At 39.5% G+C, this 21644-nt stretch overlaps 1 protein-coding gene across 5 annotated transcripts in view; it reads left to right on the top strand.

Annotated features, from left to right (window-relative positions):
* The window catches only part of GRIA4 (glutamate ionotropic receptor AMPA type subunit 4), a 413519-nt gene that overhangs the window by 323779 nt on the left and 68096 nt on the right, over window positions 1-21644 (top strand). For 4 of the 5 annotated variants that reach the window (XR_002831674.1, XM_006098831.3, XM_006098833.3 and 1 more), the window contains exons 6-9: window positions 2206-2364; window positions 11602-11769; window positions 13197-13301; window positions 19395-19505. Coding sequence is in view for 4 of the 5 variants with exons in the window: in XM_006098831.3 (XP_006098893.2) it covers window positions 2206-2364; window positions 11602-11769; window positions 13197-13301; window positions 19395-19505 (543 nt within the window). In the remaining variant the exon portion in view is untranslated. Of the gene's footprint in view, window positions 1-2205; window positions 2365-11601; window positions 11770-13196; window positions 13302-19394; window positions 19506-20802; window positions 20836-21644 lie in introns of those variants that run through there. The other variant, XM_006098835.3, reaches the window with a different exon arrangement.

Genomic DNA, 21644 nt, shown 5'->3' with positions numbered 1-21644 from the left:
AATGTGCGTTACTATTCATCAGACTTGACATCAGATGACTGTGCTGAAGGCTGCAGCGTTGCCTGCGCGTCTTGCAGCTTTGGGATTGTGCTGCGAAAGAAAGCGTCTATTGTAGCCACTGCGGGAAGGAAATAAAAATGTCATCCTTTAGCAGCTAATGCAATAGTTGAATCACTGTGGCTTTTAGAAAACTGAAATTATTTGCTGGACTGTGGGTCTGCTCAATATTCTCGTAGAAACAAACAAATGTTTAACTGACATTTTACTCGCTAGAGATTGATGGGCAGTGTTTTGCCCCCATTTCAAAAACATAGATTTGCTTTCTGGTGCCTGGTTTCTTTCCCCATGAAATGAGAATGTTACTGATGAGCTGTCAAATTAGCTGCCACATAATAGGCATGAAGTAAATATTTGTTGAATGAATAAATTAAGAATAACCATTATTTACTAAATCCAAACCAGCTATGTTAGCATTCTCATTCTCATTCTCATTCTACATGTGGGAAGTTACCACAGTGGGATTTAGAGTTTGAGCTGTATTCTACAGTATTATTACCACCCCCCCTTCTCCTAGGGACATTATGATAAATACCAAAATTAAAAACACACATATTTGTAGAAGAATACACAAGAGCATGGAATTAAAAAGGCAAACTCCAGAGTCATCTTGGCTCCAATACGCATTTGCTGGGTGAGCTTGAATAGTCTTGCTGTAACGCACTGAGCCTCAGTTTTCCTTATTTATAAAATATGGCTCATAATAAGATCTACCTCATAACCTTGTTATGAGAGCTAAACTAGATCATCCAGGTGATGTGTCTAGTAAAGTGCCTGATACATAACAAGCCCAGCATTAGTATTAGCTATTAGTTCACACTCCTGGGGCTTTCCATAGCAACTTTGCTGAGTTGCCAATAGACTGGTTTGTTTCCTTTTGAGTAGCCAACAGCAAGGCAACCTCTTTTGTTATTTAAATAAAAAACAGACGTTTCCAAAAACATGGCTGAGATGCAGTCAGTTGGCGAGGCAACCCCAGGTCTTCCTCTCCTCCCCGATTCCTGCTCCGACTCCTGGTGTACCTGCAAGGTCACTGCTGCATATTTTACTTCCACCAAAAAAAAAAAAAAAAAGACAAAACACTTTCTCTTAGTTCTCACAACAATTGAGTCAAATTCATATTTTTAAAAGGAACTTTACTAAATCTAAGAGAAAGCAAAAAATAGTTCAATACAGATGTACAAGTGTGTGTGTGTGTGTGTGTGTGTGTGTGTGTGTTGTTAACTTTTCTCTGAGTTAATATCTTTGGGTTTATTAACTCATTTCCCTAATATGCTCTGCGCCCTCTTCTTGCAATTTTTATTTGTTTTACACTTTGCATTGCGTATGTATTTTTGTACGGCATTTTAAATACTTATTGGGGACAAAAGGGACCAGGTATAAAACAAAATAGATGATAGATAGATAGATAGATAGATAGATAGATAGATAGATAGATAGATAGATAAAATAACTTTTCAGCATTACTGAAACTCAATTAACTACCTCTGGACCAAAAAGATGACACCTTCCTCCTCCCAGCATCCTTACTCCACTGGTTGGACACAATCTTTCTTCCTATCATACAAGAGGCCATGAATGGCCTATCTTGCTCTCTTCTCTTCACTACCAGTTCCCAGGACTATAAAGATTGTAGAGACTGATGTAATCAAAGCTTTTACCCTTCCTGGCTCAAATTAGCAGCTCTGTCTGCTTTTAGAGCACTTTGTAATTAAACTGAACCACTAAAAAGGTATAACCCATCACAGACTCATAGTACCATGATATCTTGATATTATCGTCACATAAGACATTTCTGCTCATCAATCCCAGAGGGCAGTTATGTCTTCAACAAGAGACTTGTTGATGATACCATATTCATCTTTATATACACCAGCTATGCATCATAAAAGGCATTCAAAGGCATTTAAGAGGGACTTGTTAAATTGAGTTGAACTGAACTGAAAACACGTATGCCCTTTTCTCATGTATTAGATTTTGAGTGACAGAATTTAACAGCTAAATCGACATAATTGGATCTTTCACCTGTTCCAGTCATTGCTTTATTAGAAATCTAGTTATATATAGAGAGATTATTAATTTGTTTAGCATTGAAGAGCTGAAATGTATAATGATGAATTAAACAAACTGTCATATTGATTTTTATAGGGATTCAAGGATATTTCTCTTGAGAGGTTTATACATGGTGGAGCCAATGTTACAGGATTCCAGTTGGTGGATTTTAATACACCTATGGTAACCAAACTAATGGATCGCTGGAAGAAACTAGACCAGAGAGAGTATCCAGGATCTGAGACTCCTCCAAAGGTATTTGTTCGTTTTTATCTTATGTATGTTTAGTATTTTTCAAGTTTAACATAGAAAGTTCATGATGCAGTTTTTCTGGTTCTATGTCATCATACATAGTGCGATGGGCAGAAGCATTTAGTCACTCTCACTGTGCTGCACAAACCCTTAATAATTTCTAAATATCTATATTTAAGAGTAGAAGTGGTAGGTATTAGCTCAAGCAGTTTCCCGTTATTATTATTACTTTATAAATTTCCATTGAAGATAAGGAATGCTTTTTTATTTTAATCCTCACCCAAGGATATGCTTTTCATTGATTCTAGAAAAGGAGGAAGAGAGCGAGGGACAGAGAAAGAGAAACATTGATGTGAGAGAGAAACATCAATTGGTTGCCTCACACACATGTCCTGACCAGGAATCAAACTGCAACCCGGGTATGTGCCCTGACTGGGAATTGAACCCACAGCCCATCAGTGTACCGGATGATGCTCTAATCACTGAGTACACCAGCCAGGGAAATTGTATGCTCCAAACAAAATTTGTTAATTAAATATTTCAAATTTGAACGACATTGGTAATTATTCACCCAGGAAAAAAAAATCTATGTTTTCAAAGTGATTTAAATTAGTATATAAATTAGGAAATTGATTGGTAGGATGTAAAATATGCAAGCTTCTAAAATTTTTTTCTTTCAAATAAATAGTAAAAGGCCTTGGTTGTTTAATTTTTTCCTATAGACATTGCAGAAGTGTTATTCGTATCTGCAAAGGAAGCTGGTAAATTTCTGATTATAGCACATTTTTTCCTTTTTTTTTTCAGAGGTTCATATATATATAAAATTTTAGAGAGAAAAGGAGAAGGAGAGAGAGATAGAAACATCAATGATGGGAGAGAATCATGTTCCCTACTGGGAATTGAGCCCACAACCCGGGCATATGCCCTTGACTGGAATGGAACCCGGGACCCTTCAGTCTTCAGGCAGCCGATCAATGATTCTCTCTCATCATTGATGTTTCTATTTCTCTCTCCCTTCCTCTCTGAAATCAATAAAAAATATATATTTTTAAAAAGAAACCTTGCGAATTCGTTTATTATCTCTATTGCCTTTAGTAGTTTCATAGATGAATCATACCAAAAGCTCAGTCGTATCAAGTATTCATACACACAGAGAAGAGTGACAAGCTTCCCTCTGAGCGCATTTCTAATCTAGACTGTTTGCTAGGCAGCAGTTCCCCTCATTCTGCCTTCAGTGTCTGCAGAGATGCTCTTCCTCATGAGACAACCTTATCTCTTCCTTCCTCACACCTTGTGTTGTGAGACCATTAATTGCGTTCGCATTTCTTCTGCAAACCATCTGTTCAGGTTTTTGTTGCCCTTTGAGTTTTAGTAGCTAGAATGAGCTTCAAGCTTCCTGTCAGCGTTTTGTAGCTTCTTGGGACTATTTTTCATTTCAGTGATAGTATTAACATGTGGCCAAAACGTCCACTGTGGTCCCCCCACCTGGACCGCTGGTGTCCTTAGCCCTTCCCTGCCTTGAGCCCATCTTAATGTCTTCTATTTGCTAACCTGTAACTGGACTTATCTATGCTACAGCTTTGGCATATAAAATGCACATAGTGTCATATGTATTTTTATATGTAAATACATATAATTTTCTCATCTTTCACAGCTCTTAGCATGATGCTAGGCACTCAGTGGCCATTCAATAAATACAGCGATAGGCAAAAGTAGGTTCACAGTTGTACATATGAAAAATACAACAATTAATAAATAATAATACAATAATAAAGTGTTTCATAGACTAACAACTGTAAACCTACTTTTGCCAACCCCCATATATACAGGTGATTCTCGTTATTCACAGTAGTTAGGTTCTATAAAGTTGCAGGGAACACTGGAACCTTGTTCCCAGGGGAAATACAAGATTAGGTTCCTGCAAGCCTCCGGTCACAGATTTTTGTCCACTGATCAACACATAGCACACGTGTTTCTGTTTATAGACAGCTTATACAACACACTAGAGGTCCAGAGCACAGATTCGTGCACCTGTGGGGTCCCTCAGCCTGGCCTGTGGGATCGGGCCAAAACTGGCTCTTGGACATCCCCCGAGGGGTCCCAGATTGCGAGAGGGCGCAGGCCAGGCCAAGGGACCCCAGCGGTGCATGATCGGGGCCAGGGAGGGACCACAGGAGGGCTCCAGGGCATGTCTGGCCCATCTCGCCCAGTCCCTATCCGCTGGACCCCAGCAGCAAGCTAACCTACCGGTCAGAGGGTCTTCCCCCTGGTGGTCAGTGCACATCATAGCGACTGGTTGAATGAATGGTTGGACACTTAGCATATTAGGCTTTTATTAAATAGGACTAGAGGCCCGATGCACAAAGATTAGTGCAAGAATAGGCCTTCCTTATCCTGGCTGCTGGCACTGGCTTCCCTCCGGCACCGGGGACCTGGGCCTTCGCTCTGGCTACCGCCTTCCACCTTTGCTCCAGCCCTGCTATCCTCCTGTAGCTCCCACCACCCCCCATTCCCCCCTCATAGCAGGCGTCCCGCCCCACCCCAGCAGCTCCACACCTGCGCGCGCGCATGCTGCCCAGAGGCCCGGAGAGGCCAGGGTGGGGCGGAATGCCTGCATCATCGCCATGATGATGATGCAAGTGTCCCAGCCCGGCTGCCGCCATCTTTGTCACATCAATTTGCATATTCCCTCCTTATTGGCTGTGGGCACTGCCAACTTTGTCGTGAAGTGATGGTTAATTTGCATACTCTATCTTTATTAGATAGGATTGTTGATTCATGAACAGTGAAATCATGGCCAACAGCACTATGACTCATGCCTGAACAAAGCTTAGCTCATGTATTTTCTCCATAAAGCACACCACAGCCTTCTTGCACTGAGGAACACTAAGCAGATCTACACTTTTGAGCCCTATTAAACAGTGAAATTATCAGCAAAAAGCACAAAACTGTGAGAAACCTGGCACTAAACAGATCACATGGGGACACTTGTCTACACCCTGAGAGCTGAAACAGGAAGGCAGAGCGCGGCCTTGTGGCTGCAGCTGGGAACCTGTGCCTTGGGGAACTGAGGTTAGCACCACGCCACACACATATGCAAATAACTGCCCTGATGATTGATTTGGGGACCACAAATTTGACCAAGAAGGCAAATTTTCAAATATGGAATCCATGAATAATGAGGATTACATTAATTAAATTATACTTGATTTTTTTTTTGGTAGTGTTTTGACCAAGATTTAAAGCATGACTTCTGACCTTGTTTCACTCTGCCTTCAAAAAAAATATTCTGGCCCTAGCCAGTTTGGCTCAGTGGATAGAGCGTCTGCCTGCAGATTAAAGGGGTTGCAGGTTTGATTCTGGTCACATGCCTGGGTTGTGGGTTTGATCCCCAGGAGGGCTGTGCAGGAGGCAGCTGATCAATGGTGTTACTCTCATCAATGTTTCTATCTCTCTATCCCTCTCCCTTCCTCTCTCTCTTGAAATTAATAAAATAAAAAATATATAGTTAAAAATATTTAAAAACATTTAAAAAAATAAAAATATCTTCTGGAATAAAGGTTTTCCACAATACAGGCCTAGCAAGTCTTTCCAGTTACGTTCCTCCACTCCCTTTGTGGCCAGGAAAATTGAACAGTCCTAACTGTTCCCACTCCTTCTCAGTCCCCTGCTCTTGCTGCACCTCAGCTGTGCTCCACCTTCATTTCCACTGTCCCAGCCTTGAACTCAAGTTCACTTTCTCTGTAAAGACTTTTCTTAGTCCTCCAGTACATATGATCCTTTCTCCTTGGTAATCGCCATAATCTTTGAGTGTATACTTCTCACCAAGGACTTATCATAGTTACTTGTCTACTTGTGTCACATCTATAAACACCTTTGGGCAGAAACCATCTACTATGTGTCTTTGTAGTCCTCACCATTGCCAGCCAAGGTCTAGCACATTTTTCAAGAGCTCTCAGATATGATATAAAATTTTATTCTCACAATGACCACAGGTTTGTTTTGGGTGTTTGTTTGTTTGTTTTGCTCAGTTTTGTATTTCATAGCTGGAAAATGTACTCCACATTCCCATAAGATTGCACATAGCAGAACAAGAATTCATCTAGTTCTTGCCAAAATCCTCAACAAAATCTTAGCAAATCGGATCCAGCAGTACATCAGAAGGATCATACACCATGACCAAGTAGGATTTATCCCAGAGATGCAAGGATGGTACAACATCCGTAAATCAATAAATGTGATACATCACATAAACAAATTGAAAGAAAAAAACCACATGGTCATATCAATTGATGCAGAAAAAGCATTCGACAAAATCCAACACCCATTTTTGATAAAAACTCTCAGAAAGGTGGGAATAGAAGGATCATACCTCAACATAATAAAAGCCATATATGACAGGCCCACAGCCAACATCATACTCAATGGACAAAAACTAACACCATTTCCCCTAAGAACAGGAACAAGACGGGGATGCCCACTCCCACCACTCCTGTTCAACATAGTCCTGGAAGTATTAGCCATTGCAATTAGAAAAGAAGAAGAAATAAAAGGCATCCAAATTGGAAAAGAGGAAGTAAAACTGTCCTTATTTGCAGATGACATGATATTATACATACAAAACCCTAGAGACTCCATCAAAAAGCTACTAGACTTAATACATGAATTTGGCAAAGTAGCAGGATACAAAATTAACCCCAAGAAATCTGAGGCATTTCTATACTCCAATAGTGAACTTTCAGAAAGAGAGATTAGAAAAACAATCCCATTTACCATCGCACCAAAAAAATTAAGATACCTAGGAATAAACTTAACTAAAGAGGTTAAAGACCTCTACTCAGAAAACTACAGGACGTTGAAAAAAGAGATAGAGGAAGACATAAACAGATGGAAGAACATACCATGTTCTTGGATTGGTAGAATCAACATCATTAAAATGTCCATACTACCCAAAGCAATCTATACATTCAACGCACTCCCCATTAAAATACCAATGGCCTTCTTCAAAGATCTAGAACGAACTCTCCAAAAATTCATCTGGAATAAAAAAAGACCCCGAATAGCTGCAACGATCCTGAGAAAGAACAAAGTAGGCGGGATCTCAATGCCAGATATCAAGCTGTATTACAAAGCCACTGTTCTCAAAACTGCCTGGTACTGGCACAAGAACAGACATATAGATCAGTGGAATAGAATAGAGAGTCCAGAAATTAGCCCGAACCAATATGCTCAATTAATTTTTGACAAAGGAGGCATGAACATACAATGGAGCCAAGATAGTCTCTTCAATAAATGGTGTTGGGAAAATTTGACAGATATATGCAAGAAAATGAAACTAGACCACCAACTTACACCATACACAAGAATAAACTCAAAATGGATAAAGGACTTAAATGTACGACAGGAAACCATAAAAATTCTAGAAGAATACAAAGGCAACAAAATCTCAGACATATGCCAAAACAATTTCTTCACTGATACAGCGCCTAGGGCAGTTGAAACTAAAGAGAAAATGAACAAATGGGACTACATCAAAATAAAAAGCTTCTGCACAGCAAAAGAAACCATCAACAAAACAACAAGAAAACCCACCTCGTGGGAAAACATATTTGCCAACGTCATATCTGATAAGGGCTTAATCTCCAAAATTTATAGGGAACTCATACAACTTAACAAAAAGAAGATAAACAATCCAATCAAAAAATGGGCAAAGGATCTAAATAGACACCTTTCAAAAGAGGACATTCAGAAAGCCAAGAGACATATGAAAACATGCTCAAAGTCACTAATCATCCGAGAGATGCAAATCAAAACAACAATGAGGTACCATCTCACACCTGTCAGAATGGCCATCATCAACAAATCAACAAACGACAAGTGCTGGAGAGGATGTGGAGAAAAAGGAACACTTGTGCACTGCTGGTGGGAATGCAGACTGGTGCAACCACTATGGAAGGCAGTATGGAGGTTCCTCAAAAAATTGGAAATGGAACTCCCATTTGACCCTGTGATCCCACTTCTAGGAATATATCCCAAGAAACCAGAAACACCAATCAGAAAGGATATATGCACCCAGATGTTCATAGCAGCACAATTCACCATAGCTAAGATCTGGAAACAGCCTAAGTGCCCATCAGTAGATGAATGGATTAGAAAACTGTGGTACATCTACACGATGGAATACTATGCTGCTGTTAAAAAGAAGGAACTCTTACCATTTGCAACAGCATGGATGGAACTGGAGAGCATCATGCTTAGTGAAACAAGCCAGTCAATGAAGGAAAAATACCACATGATCTCACTCTTTCGTGGATAATTAAGACCATTACAAACTTTCGAACAATAATAAATACAGTGGCAAAGCTGCCTCAAACTGATTGTCGAACTGCAGTGGGAAGGCCAGGGAGGGTTGGGGGACAGGAGGGAGGGGAGTAAGAGATCAACCGAAGGACTTGTATGCATCCATATAACCATAACTAATGGACATAAGACACTGGGGGGTAAGAGAGGGCAGGGGCTTGTCAAGGGTAGGGGGGGGGGGAAAAAGGACACTTATGTAATACCCTTTGTAATACTTATAGCGAAAAATAAAAAAAAATAAATAAAAAATAAAATAAAAATTATGCTATTACTAATGAAAAAAAAAAAAAAGAATTCATCTAGTTCTTTCTTCTCAAAGCCCATACCCTTGCTACTTCCCTATGATTCTGCCAAACTGTTTTGTTATCTGCAAACCTGGGTAAACAGTACTCATCACCAATCTAACCACTTTAGTAAAATGAAGTGTTTAATTAATAAGAATTTCCTGGATGCCATCTACCAGTGTGTGTGCCCATATATATGATTTTTTTAACATTAGCACAATAAGACATGTGGGAAAGAATTAAATCCTTCGCAAAGGTAAAGCTGATTTAAACTGCTGCTTCTTTCCATCCATCAGCACAATGACCTGCCAAAGGCCTAACGCTATGGCTGAATGTCTGCTTTGCTCTGCTCTTCTCTGTATGACATCTGTCCTTTTTTACAGTTCACTTGTTTCATAAGAATGGATGGGCTTTGTAAAACACAGCAAGTGTATTTGCTCTTGGTGCCATCTCTTCTCAGCTTTTTTCTTCCTATTAAAAAAAGCAACAATTTTCTCTCTCTCTCTCTCTCTCTCTCTCTCTCTCTCTCTCTCTCTCTCTCTCTCTCTTCCTAAAATACTACCATTAAATTATTCCTGGTCTTTTGTTTTTAAAAGTCCTACTTTATTTTTTGTTTTTATTTTCTTGCCTTACCAAAAGATGATTTGAAGGATTTTTGTACTCAAAGATATGTTGGCCTAGGCAGGAGGGGGGAGAGAGAGAGAGAGAGAGAGAGAGAGAGAGAGAGAGAGAGAGAGAGAAAGAGAGAGAGAGAGAGAGAGAGAGACTTCTTGTTTGAGGTGAGAAGGTATATACTCATCTTTGATTTGTCACCTTGCTTTAACACTTACATTTCCTTCAGCCACTCCAACCTGTTGTGAGTGCCTAAGCCTGTCCTTAAGCCTATTTTGTCATGTCCTTGAAGAATATGTAGCAAGGCTCTTAATTTACACGCCTCACACATATCTTTCTGATGAAGCTTTTTAATGAGGTTCTGTACCACAGTTCAGAGATTCTTTGTTAATTTATATCCTTTAACATTTCTATGTTTTTCCTGGAATGCTAGCTGCTATGCCTAGTAGGCATATTGCATAAGTCTACTTTCTACAGTTAGAATTTCAAATGATTTTTCTTTGTTTATAAGCAGCAAATCAAAGAGATCATCTTCCATATTCCACAGCACAAAACTACACCTAGTTTAAGGTTAGAATGTGTTAATCATATAGATGGAGGCCCTGGCTGTGTAGCTCAATTGGTTGGAGTGCTGTCCTCATGCACCAAGGTTGTAGGTTCAGTCCCCAGTCAGCAAGGCACATATAAGAATCAACCAATAAATGCATAAATAAGTTGAGTAACAAATTGATGTTTCTCTCTCTCTCTCTCTCTTTCTCTCTCTCTCTCTCTCTCTTTAAAAATCAATAAAAAATTTAAACATATAGAATTGACCACGTGGAATTCCTGAAAGAGATAATGTAGCTTTTTGTCATGATTGACAGCTGATGCTCTGCCATGCTTCAAAAAAATAGTGCCATATTCCTCATGACTGGGAATTTTCTTATCAAACTCTACAAGCATTCCCTGTTTTATTTTGATTTTTACCTGTTTTTCCTCATTTTTTCCCCTAACCTTAATAACCCTTCTATGCGGGCTCTGTCTTTTCTCAAAGAGAAGCATTGGGCAATTATCAAAAAACAGATAGTCGCCCTAACCTGTTTGGCTAAGTGGATAGAGCGTCGGCCTGAGGACTGAAAGGTCCCAGGTTCGATTCCGGTCAGGGGCGTGTACCTTGGTTGCGGGCACATCCCCAGTAGGAGGTGTGCAGGAGGCGGCTAATCGATGTTTCTCTCTCATCAATGTTTCTAACTCTCTATCCCTCTCCCTTCCTCTCTGTAAAAAATCAATAAAATATATTTTTTTAAAAAGCAGATAGTCTCTACTTCACTTCTCCACTGTGATCCAAGGTTATGATGGAAAACTGGAGAAATGGTTAGCCTTCCTGAGCACACTCAACAGACATGGACATAACAGTACTCACTGTTATTTAGCACAGTGACTGGTGCAAACACATCTGTCAAATAAGTAGATGCTATTTCTGGCATCCAATATCCGAGTAACAATAAACATTCATTGTTCTGAGGAACTGAACAAAGATACACACTTCAGATCTATAGACATATATTAAATCTCAAGGCTCCCAGCCAGGCATTTTGGAAGAGAAAAAGAGTGAGCCACCCCAGCCCTCCTGGGTCTCCACCGCAGCAGCAGGCTACAAGGCAGGTGGCGGCAACACTGCTCTTAGCTTTACTTTAGTGTTTCTGCTGAGAATTAATGAAAAGATCTCACCTAAAGGTTTTGCTTCTTCCCATTGTTAGACAACTGGACATTAGAATTTCTGCTCTTCAGTCTGTGTTTTCTTTTTCAATCAGAGTCATAAGATTCGGTATATGGTCTTTGTAATCCAGAAATAATAGAAATCTCGATGCTGGAAGCAATTATCAATAATTTAACTGTGCTTCAGACAGGATGAGGCTTTATGTCATAAACAGTGCTGCCAGACTATTCCTGTTGGTTGATAAGATTTTAACATTTACCCTTATAATTACTTTCATTTTATTAGTACACATCCGCTCTGACTTATGATGGAGTCCTGGTGATGGCCGAAACTTTCCGAAGTCTTAGAAGGCAGAAAATTGATATTTCAAGGAGAGGAAATGCTGGGGATTGTCTGGCAAATCCTGCTGCTCCATGGGGCCAGGGAATTGACATGGAGAGGACACTCAAACAGGTAACTCGCAATTTTATTTAAGTTCAATTTATTTAACGCTGCTGTTTGAGTAGAGTATTCAAATAAACAGAATAATGTATTTGAAAGTAAATATATGTAAAAGTCATTTTAATATATTGGACTATTATCATTTTTGAGACATTTCTAAATAGAATACTGTGTTTATAGCCTGTGTAGATGTTTAGTCAGGATAAGCTAAGTTATGCTGTACTAACAAACAACCCCAAGTTCCAGTGGTTTACAACCATAGAAGAGTGTTTCTCACTCACAAACACACTAGGGTAGCAGGGACACTCTGCTTATTGTAATCACTCAGCAACCCAGGCTGACAGAGGAACTACCATCTTGAATGTTACAAAGAGAAATAAAGTTGAGGCAAGGTTTCAATTTGACAATTAAACTCTGGCCCAGTAGTGACCCTCATCACATTTGTTTACAACTCATTTGTCAGAAGAGAGTCACATAGGCCTCACTCACCACCAGCGATTCAGGAAGTATGAGCTTACCTTGAGCCGAGAATGGGGAAGACCCAGAAATATTTGGAAAACACTAATGACAACCTCAGTAGATCTTGAAATTGCCTTGTAACCTTGGATTAAACTATTGATTTTAGTCTTTTATAGTTATACTAACACTATTTTTCAAATGTTTAATGTACTATGTTTATATTTTTAATATTACATTTTAAGTGTTCTGAAATGCCATGCGTTCAGAATATGTTACATAAAAAATGAATAGGGCCCTATTCATTTTGGTTTGGCTCAGTGGATAGAGTGTCGGCCTGCAGACTGAAAGGTCCCAGGTTCGATTCCGGTCAAGGGCATGTACCTTGGTTGTGGGCACATCCCCAGTAGGGAGTGTGCAGGAGGCAGCTGGTCGATGTTTCTCTCTCATCGATGTTTCTAACTCTCTATCCCTCTCCCTTCTTCTCTGTAAAAAAAAAATGAATAGGAAGGAAATTTGGAATAAAATGCAAGTGAATATTTTCAAAATATATGTATATTTTTAATTTTTTACATCTTAATTTTAATGTTAGCAAGGAGAAATATGATCCGATGTGGTTGTCAGGGCTGTTTATTATGTGCATCTATAGGAAAAAACTGAAAAGTAAATATAAACAAACCATATTTCTGTTCCTATAAACAATACTTCAATTCTAAGGAGTATTCTGTCAGTTACAATGGAAACTTTATAATATAAAAACAAATTACACATATTCATCTTCCAGCTATACAGTAGAATTGTTTATATGTTCCTTTGGTATTTCTCTTTCAGATTCTATCCCATGGTGTGCTAGTGAGTTCCTTGTATCGTCCCACACCTATATCTGCTCTAAGCCTAACAGATGAAGTTGAGATTTCTATAGGTGAAATGGCAAATAAACACATGTTTGGGTTTGTTTTTGTTGTTTTATTTTTCATGTATAGGTTCGAATTCAAGGGCTGACAGGGAATGTGCAGTTTGACCACTACGGACGCAGGGTCAATTACACAATGGATGTGTTTGAGTTAAAGAGCACAGGGCCAAGAAAGGTGAGCCACGCTCAAACTGTCGTCTGACTTTGCATTTGATATTTTCAAAGGCTTATAGGTGAAAGGGAACTGGTTTTCTGCATTTTTAAAATATGTGTACTTACAAATAGTACTGTCTTGACAATCTGTGCCGAAATATAACTGCCATTTAGTCATGTGCCAAAGCTGAAACAAACTAACCTATACACCTTTACATCCTTTATCCAAAATAGAAGCAAAGCAATATATTTTTTAAAGCTTAGCAAAAAGAATCCCACACAACAAAATTCATGCTGCAGAAAAGCACACAATGCAGGTAAGATACCCGTATGTCATCATTTATAGAGACAACGAAGAAAACTGTTTCCAATGGGTGGGCACATTTTGAATAGGCTGATGTTCTTGAAGTTAACACATACAAGTGAACAAAGGAGAGAGTAGATAAAAGATAAGATCAATAAGATTAGTGTCAGGCTGAGGAGGGAGAGAAATACCTAAGAAACTCCCACTGAGGGGCCAGGGAGGTAGTTCAGGAAGCTGTGGGTGGCAGATCCTTGGATTTCAGAAGGTAACTCTGTCGATATAATGTGACGGGGCATGTGGTTAGTCTCCCCGGCATCCGGAAAATATACAGTGAAGCAATACCGTCCCACCACAGTAATTGGCTACGGACATTTTATTCACTTATAATTAAATGATTTTTAACATTTTGTTTCTCTAGGATCAGCTAGGGTGCTCAAAGAAAGAGAACGTTCAAGTTATTTATCTAAAAACTTCATTTGTTTCTTTGCTTGGCTGTTTAAGAAACAACCTTTCCCAAATATGCTCTCCTGCTTTACTAGAATAATTGTAGCTACACTTAATGAAAAGCCTGCTGTGCTCCAAGCATGGGACTTGGTGTAACTTAATTTTAACAGGAAACTAAACATTAGTACTATTTCCATTTTTCCAATGAGAAAATCTTTGGTCCAATAGGGCATGGTTACTTGTGCAAGGCCTGTTATTAAGAAAACAAAGACTTTAATTCAGATATGTCTGACTCCAGAAACGTTCTAATCTATACCATTAGCTCACCTGAGTAGACCCTGCTGTAAGGGAATGTATTCTCCAAAAGGGTAGAATACAATAAGTTGCATATGACAGTTAAAGAGTAGGCATGTGGCAGTTCCAAGGAGGAAAAGGTCACTTCCAGCAGGAGAAAAGCAAGTCAAGCAAGGAAGGCTGCGTGGAGGAGGTGGGGTGAAGCATCGCCATGAAGTTAGAGTTTGAAGTGGAAGAGGCAAGAACCTGCAGACAAGTGGCAGGAAGGACAATTAACAGCTGGAAATGGCAAAGGTTTTCTGGGTTGTGTTTTGCTGCAGTTCTTCATAGCGTGTGCTTCTGCATGCTTGTGAGGAGAGATTTGGAGCTGCTTGAGAACCATCTCCATCTAGCATTTCAGCCTCTTGTGGCGTCTCCTGGAGCACAGGCTGACAGCTAATCCAGAGCAGGCCGGAGCCTACCTGCTCCAGGTCAGGCGGGGCAGGAGATGGACAACAGCTGGGAAGCCAGCGCATGGCGGGCTCCTCTAAGGACCTCCCATAGCAAGGGATGGAGATGCATTCCTAATGAGACATTTAGGGGTTCCATGTGAACCCCGACTTGACCTCTGTCAGCACACAGCCAACAACCAGCGAGAAAGAGGCCCATGGTAAGCAAAGGCCCTCGGCGAGCCAGGGAGCAGACAGCACCTTCTTCGGGCCCCTAGAAACACCGGCTCACAGGGGGCAGAGGCAGACACAGCACAGGCACACCTCCCTGCCACCAGGGGGTCTTACAAATGAGCCCTGAGCAGGAGCTTTTTAACATGCAAAAGACAGCTCCGCCTTCCACAAGACATGAAGTACAAACGTGAAATGATCTCTCCACGAAAGAAAGAACAATGGGGGAAAAAAGAAGCTGACAGTAACCAGTGGCAATATCCGGTGGACTGTGTATAGAACCAGATCTTTTCATGGCCTCGTGGGCCACAGTGGTAACAAAATAAAGTTTTTTGAGGAGAAAGGTTAAAGAGTAAGATGGGAGAGTGAGGAACACTCAGCTGACATTTGTCTAAGACGCTTCCATGAAATATGAAGTGTAAAATTGTGTGACCTCAGCTATGTTTTGCTGTGGCAACGATCCACTTGGGCATTCTGTCAGGAACATTCAACTGAAAAAGTTGCTGCGTGAGGAGCACAGTGCTGCCGGGACCCAGCAGGACGTCTGGGAAGCGAGCAGTTGTCCTTGTGGATGGGACACCTACCGCCGAGGGAGCTGCCTTGGGAAACAGGTCAAGAGCTTGCCCACCCGTTTGTCTGACTTCTGCAACAGGGGAGCCACAGTGCTCTTTCTGACGTCCCAGTGCCTAAGTATGGTGGACTCTTCCTGTCATCTGGTGACCCCCCACTGCCCCAGAGAATGCTCCAGGGCTAGACTTGCATGGTGTCAGGACTTCATAATCGGAGAGATTATATTTATTGAAAGACACAGTAATGGAAAATTGATGTGCATTTTTATATGTCATCCTCCCAACAACCGGAAAGTAGGATTTATTTTTCTCATTTTATGGAAGAGAAAGTCAGGCTCAGAGAAGCTAAGCTACCTGCCCAGGATGTTCAGCTGGAAAGAGATGGAGCGGCAGTGGAGACCAAGCCTCATCCAGCCCCAGGGCTCAGCTCCTCACTGCTGAGATCTGAGTCCCAGGGTCCGTTAAGGGTCTTTAGAGCTGGAATTGACAAGTGTGAGCAAATCAGCTCTTGAAGGAGCCAATGAGGAGTAGAACAGGGGCTCCTCACAGACCCTCAATCCCTACTCAACCCCTTTCTTGTAGGCAAAGTCCACTGTAAATACAGAGATTTTACTCTTACATTATATTATGACTAGAGGCCTGGTGCACAGATTCATGCACATTGAAAAGAAATTAATTAGAAGGTGGCCAGCAGGGTGGGACTGGGTGAGATGGCTGGGACACGCCCTGGAGCCAGCCTCCCGTGTCCCTCCCTGGCTGGTCGCACCTGAGGCGGCACTGGGGCTTGAAGGGCGTCTGTGAGCGGGGTCCCTCCAGCAGGTGGGGTCTGTCGGCCTGGCCTACGGGGGATCGGCCAAAACCAGTAGTCCCACATCCCCCAAGGCTGTGGTCGGCAAACCGGGGCTGGCAAGCAACATGCGGCTTTTTGGCCCCTTCAGTGTGACTCTTCCACAAAATACCACGTGCGGGCGCGCACATATAGTGCGATTGAAACTTCCTGGCCCATGTGCAGAAGTCGGTATTTTGTGGAAGAGCCACACTGAAGGGGCTAAAGAGCCGCATGTGACTTGCGAGCCGCGGTTTGCTGAGCAGCAGTTTGCTGACCACTGCCCCAAGGGGGTCCCAGAGTGCGAGAGGGCACTCTGCAAAGTTGTTGTCTGCCCCCTGGTGGTCAGTGTGCATCATACCTATCGGCAAACTATTTACCCTCTCTAATCCCCAGTTTTTAAAATATGTAAATGATGACAATACATACCTCCCTTAGAGCATGGTTGTGAGGATTAAAAGTAAAGCACCTAGCATAGTCAGTTGCTTAGCCTTTTACATATATAGATTAGATTTGCACACAATTCATCTTAACAAGTCCAAAAAAAACCAAATATTTTTCTGACACCACTTGCCAGTTTAGTGATTTGAATGCTTCCATATTTTTGCTCTAGCATTACAAAACTATTTTTCAACCCATTTCTCTCTCTAGGAAAATACCTAGTTCCCTATCTGATTAAATGAGATTAGGCCTGGGAAAAGTTCCTAGCAAATTGTAAAATGTTGTGAAGAACTAGAGAGAAACTCCTCCATGTCATGTCATATGAGGTTCCAGGTCCAAACTTCCAGATTCCTTTCTTTAGGAAGAGAGCCCTGTATCACTGTCCACTCCATATAATCTTACTTTCTAATAAGTCCATGGCCCATATGAGATCCAGCATTAATTGGTCCCACATTCGAAACTATGGCTTTTTCTTTTCACCAGAATTGTAAATAGGTATAAGGCAAATAGATACAGCTGGGTAAATTTTTGCTTGTTATTTTACTTTGTCAGCACTTCTAAATCATTTATCTTTTGGAGGTATCACAGGTTGTTCTTAAATGCAAAATGTCAAGGTCTGGCCAACAGGTGAGGACTCTCCAGAATGTACCCCAGCTCCGTGGTGTTTCTGTTGTGGGAATAAAGAAAAATGGTCTTTCCCAGAGAATAGACTGCGGAGATCTGGAGGTGGCTGCAGCTAATGAAGGGCTAAACTCTAAAACCTGTTTCCATGTCATTTGTCCTGTAGAAAGGGGAATTAATAGGAAACAACTAATATGCTGTTGTTTTTAAGTACATGTCGGACTTGAGAGATGGTAGGACTCAATGGCATACTTGTTTTTAAATTAAATTGATCATTGGGTTATTAAATAAATACCAGCTACAAATGAATTCATATGAACCGTTGGAAATAATTGTTGAATTCATACACACTCATAATTTCAGATCGCGCTAAGTACAGCAAGCCATATTAATGAAAATTTTTCTCCAACTATTCTGTTATTGAGTTATGTATAAACCATTTATGAATAATATTGTGCTTCTTTCTGACATGTTAATGCTTATTTTATTTTAATATGTGCACAAATGTTAACACAGTTTAGAAACTTGAAGGAAGCAAGAGAGACTTCCTACACATATTAGAACAAGTAGTGAACAGACCAGTGAGCTATTGCATACATTTTATTGGACACACGAGTTTTAGGAACTGCATCCAGAAATTCAAGAAGAAAAGTGTGGAAAGCATTAAATAAGCACCCATTTGGGGAGGCTCTGGAGCATAATAACAAAGCACATATGGATTTGGGGTCCTACAGACCTGAGTTTTGAATTCTGGCCCTACTGGAGTATAACCTTGGGAAATGTATTTAATATTCTAATATGGGTTTTCAAATCTAAACCATAGATAATAACAGTATCTACTTCTGCATTTGCTTTGTTTATAAACTTTAAGATGCATATTTACAGAAACACTGAGTACAGTGTCTGTTGCAAAGCAAGCAGTCAATAGCGGTAGCCATAATGTTCTGCATGATACAAAGGCCCCTAACCTTCCTTTAAGACCCTATTGTGGCCCAGGCAGGTGTGGTTCAGTTGGTTGGAGCATCATCCCATATACAGAAAGGTCAAGGGTTCAATTCCCAGTCAGGGCACATACACAGGTTTTGGATTTGGTGCCCTGTCGGGGTGCCTATAGGGGCAGCTAATCAATGTTTCTCTCTCACATTGATGTTCCTCACTCTTCTTTCTATCCTTTCTCCCCTTTCTCTCTCTCTTTCTCTCACTATTCTCTCTCTCTCTCTCTCTCTCTCTCTCTTCCTCTCTCTAAAAGAAAAAAAAGGCCCATTATAGTTTACTACTTTATAAAACACTTAACTAATTAATTTATCATATGAAAATAAGTTTGCATCAAATCTAAATGACAAATTAAGATAAAGATTTTATTTAAAAATGTAAAAGTGATTTTCAAAATAAAAATACTTTTTATTAATCTCTGATGTGTTTGGCATTTTAGAGATGAAAAAAACTGTTACCGAAGGACTAGGTTATGTCAAACCAAAAACTGTTTCTATGTTGCTTTAAAAAAAAAACACCACAAATTGGTTTTGCTGGAAAATATCAAATTGTTTTTGCTGGAAAATAGCCATATTTACAAATGCCCCTTTGTAAATATGGCTATTCCCTTTACCGTGAGACCTGTACCGTTACTGATAAAATCATGCAGTGTTAGAGAGTGCCAGTCCATCTCACTAGAAGAGAGGCTCAGCATAACATGGTGTTTCACCTGTATCCGCGTTCCTTTTGAACCACTCCTTCCCAATGCCTCGGCTACTCCATAATGCTAAACTGTAAAATTGCCCAGTGCATACTCAGGCAGTATCTTTAACATCAGGAAAGCTGGCTCATCATCAATTAAAAATAACTTCCAAACTCTTTTTTATCTGTGTTTTTCATTTGTTTTGTGTTCTTATTAATATCACTCATTGTTCCCATAAGAATATTCTAAAATGTGTTTTCAAGAATTTTCTCTATTTGGCAGGTTGGTTACTGGAATGACATGGATAAATTAGTCTTGATTCAGGATGTACCAACGCTGGGCAATGACACAGCAGCCATTGAGAACAGAACAGTGGTTGTAACCACTATTATGGTAAGTTTCGGTCTGTGCTTTATGCTGTTCCGTTTTGTCCACAGGCAACTTTAATTCCCAGCTGTGGTGAACAGGGAGGGTGGAAGCAGTGGTGACAAGGGTGCTCCGATCCACAAAAGTCTGATGAGACTTTGAGTAGGTTTGTCCTGAGCTTTGAGTACATTCAGTACTTTTATTTGTATTATCGTCTGTTGCATTGTTGTTCTTAGAAAAATGCTCAAATGTCAAAAATTGAAACTGTCATGCCCTAGTTGGAAATGTGTGAAATGCTAACATTCCAAAGGACAAACGAATGAACATGAAAAAGATCAACAACCAATAACCTAAAATATCTGGTAGTAAACACCCTATTATTATTGTTATTATATTTTTAAATATCAATGTGATAATAGTTAATGGTGTTTAAAATTATTATTTCCAGGGAGTTTAATCGTTGGGCAATGATTCACATTGTCTGTTTGTATGGTGTAGAAATGAATGTGAAGATTTTAATGAGCATGTTTACAATTGAATGCTTTAGAAATAAATTTTGTTTTATATTTATTTTTAATGCAAACAAATTTTTGCACCGATTATTTTTCTCATTGACTAGTGACAAATAACAATATAATGTATAGGACTTCCAGGAATTAAGAAAAATATGACTGCTTCATTCATTCACCTTATAAAATACAAAAATTTTAAGGCTACTTTTTCAAAGAGATTTTCATGAAGCTACCTTTTAAATAATAGAAATTCTTATATATTTTTCTCTTCTAAAGTCAAACATGCCCTTTAGAGTCAATGCTAGTCAAAGAAGATCAACAATCGGTGACCTTTTCTATCTAATTTAAATTTATACATCCTCAGCTCACTGTCTTGTTAGGCAGAGCATATTTTTAATTACTTATGGAGCCCTTACTCTAAATAAAGTGGAAGTATTTTATGTAATTTAGCTTTTAACTCATGTAATTTTAATTTGAGGTTTCAGTAATGCTGAGTTATTTCCAAAATGTTGACATTGAGGTCAAAGCATAAAAATGCAGAGAGAAGCTTTCATATGTGCAATTAGCTTTATCTGTGTTGCATCACCAGCCAGCAATTTAATGTTGATCTGCCAAGTCTTGATCAGAAGTTTATGATTTTAGAATGAAACCAATCAACCACAATTTTTGTGTAAGAGTGCAAAGTATATACCTTCTCACTTAATTGTGTAATATTTGCATGGGACTTGGAAAGCAATGCATATATATTTCTTTTCCTAAAAAAAGACACAGTAATGGAAATTCATACTTCAGTACAGTCCTCCTCTTTTCAGCCTCTGATGAAGAATCCTATTTTAAGAAATTGATCGAGAAAGAATTGAGTTCCACGGTGTTCGACTATTCCTAACAAGGCTCAAGTCTTGTTCTCCTGTGTAGTAAATTTAATCTAAATTTTCATATGGGATTCTTCCTGGATGACCAACTCTGGACTACCAGAAAAAAAAATTTAAGTTCTGTGACTTTTCTGGGAAACAAGAACAAAAGAAGACTTAATCCTCATCTTTCTCAAGAAAATAAATAGATGTTGAAAAAAGAATCACTTAGCGATTCTGACATATCAGTTCCAATACCTTGAAATGAGGTCATTGTACGTAAATAATTGAATTATATCGCTCCTAATTCCAAGTAGATTTTCTAAAAGTAAATATCTATGAATTTGTTTGCTTATTTTCTGAATATGCAATGTTTTCTTTAAAGATTTTTTGAAATTTTGCCTGTTCTGTGTAAAATAAAGTGTCTTAGTGTACATTATAGGTATAGTAATCTGGAGCATCTTCTTTCTATCCCTGTTAATAAAGGGACTGGAGATTTAATTCTTAAAACCAAAATATTGAACTGATTTTGCAAGCATGGCTAGTTTTTCTGGAAGCATGCTATAGAAAAAAGTAAGGAAAATTGATTGAAAAATCCAACTGTTTCCTATATACATAAAGAATATTCTGTAAAATTATCTGTTGTTTGACAGTGATATTATCAATATTTTGCTATCAAAATAGTGCAACACTAGTATCTGTCTTTTGTATAAAAATGTTATCTTCATATACATAATACCTCTGGTCTTTGCAACTACATAATTGTTCAGTAATTTAAAAAAAAAAAAAGCTAATAGCAGAAT

The sequence above is a fragment of the Myotis lucifugus genome, unplaced genomic scaffold (genome assembly GCF_000147115.1).
Source record: "Myotis lucifugus unplaced genomic scaffold, Myoluc2.0 scaffold_248, whole genome shotgun sequence".
In the NCBI taxonomy this organism is placed as follows: Eukaryota; Metazoa; Chordata; class Mammalia; order Chiroptera; family Vespertilionidae; genus Myotis; species Myotis lucifugus.
Note: the sequence above shows the minus strand (reverse complement) of the source record. Positions and strands in the feature narration are given on the sequence as shown.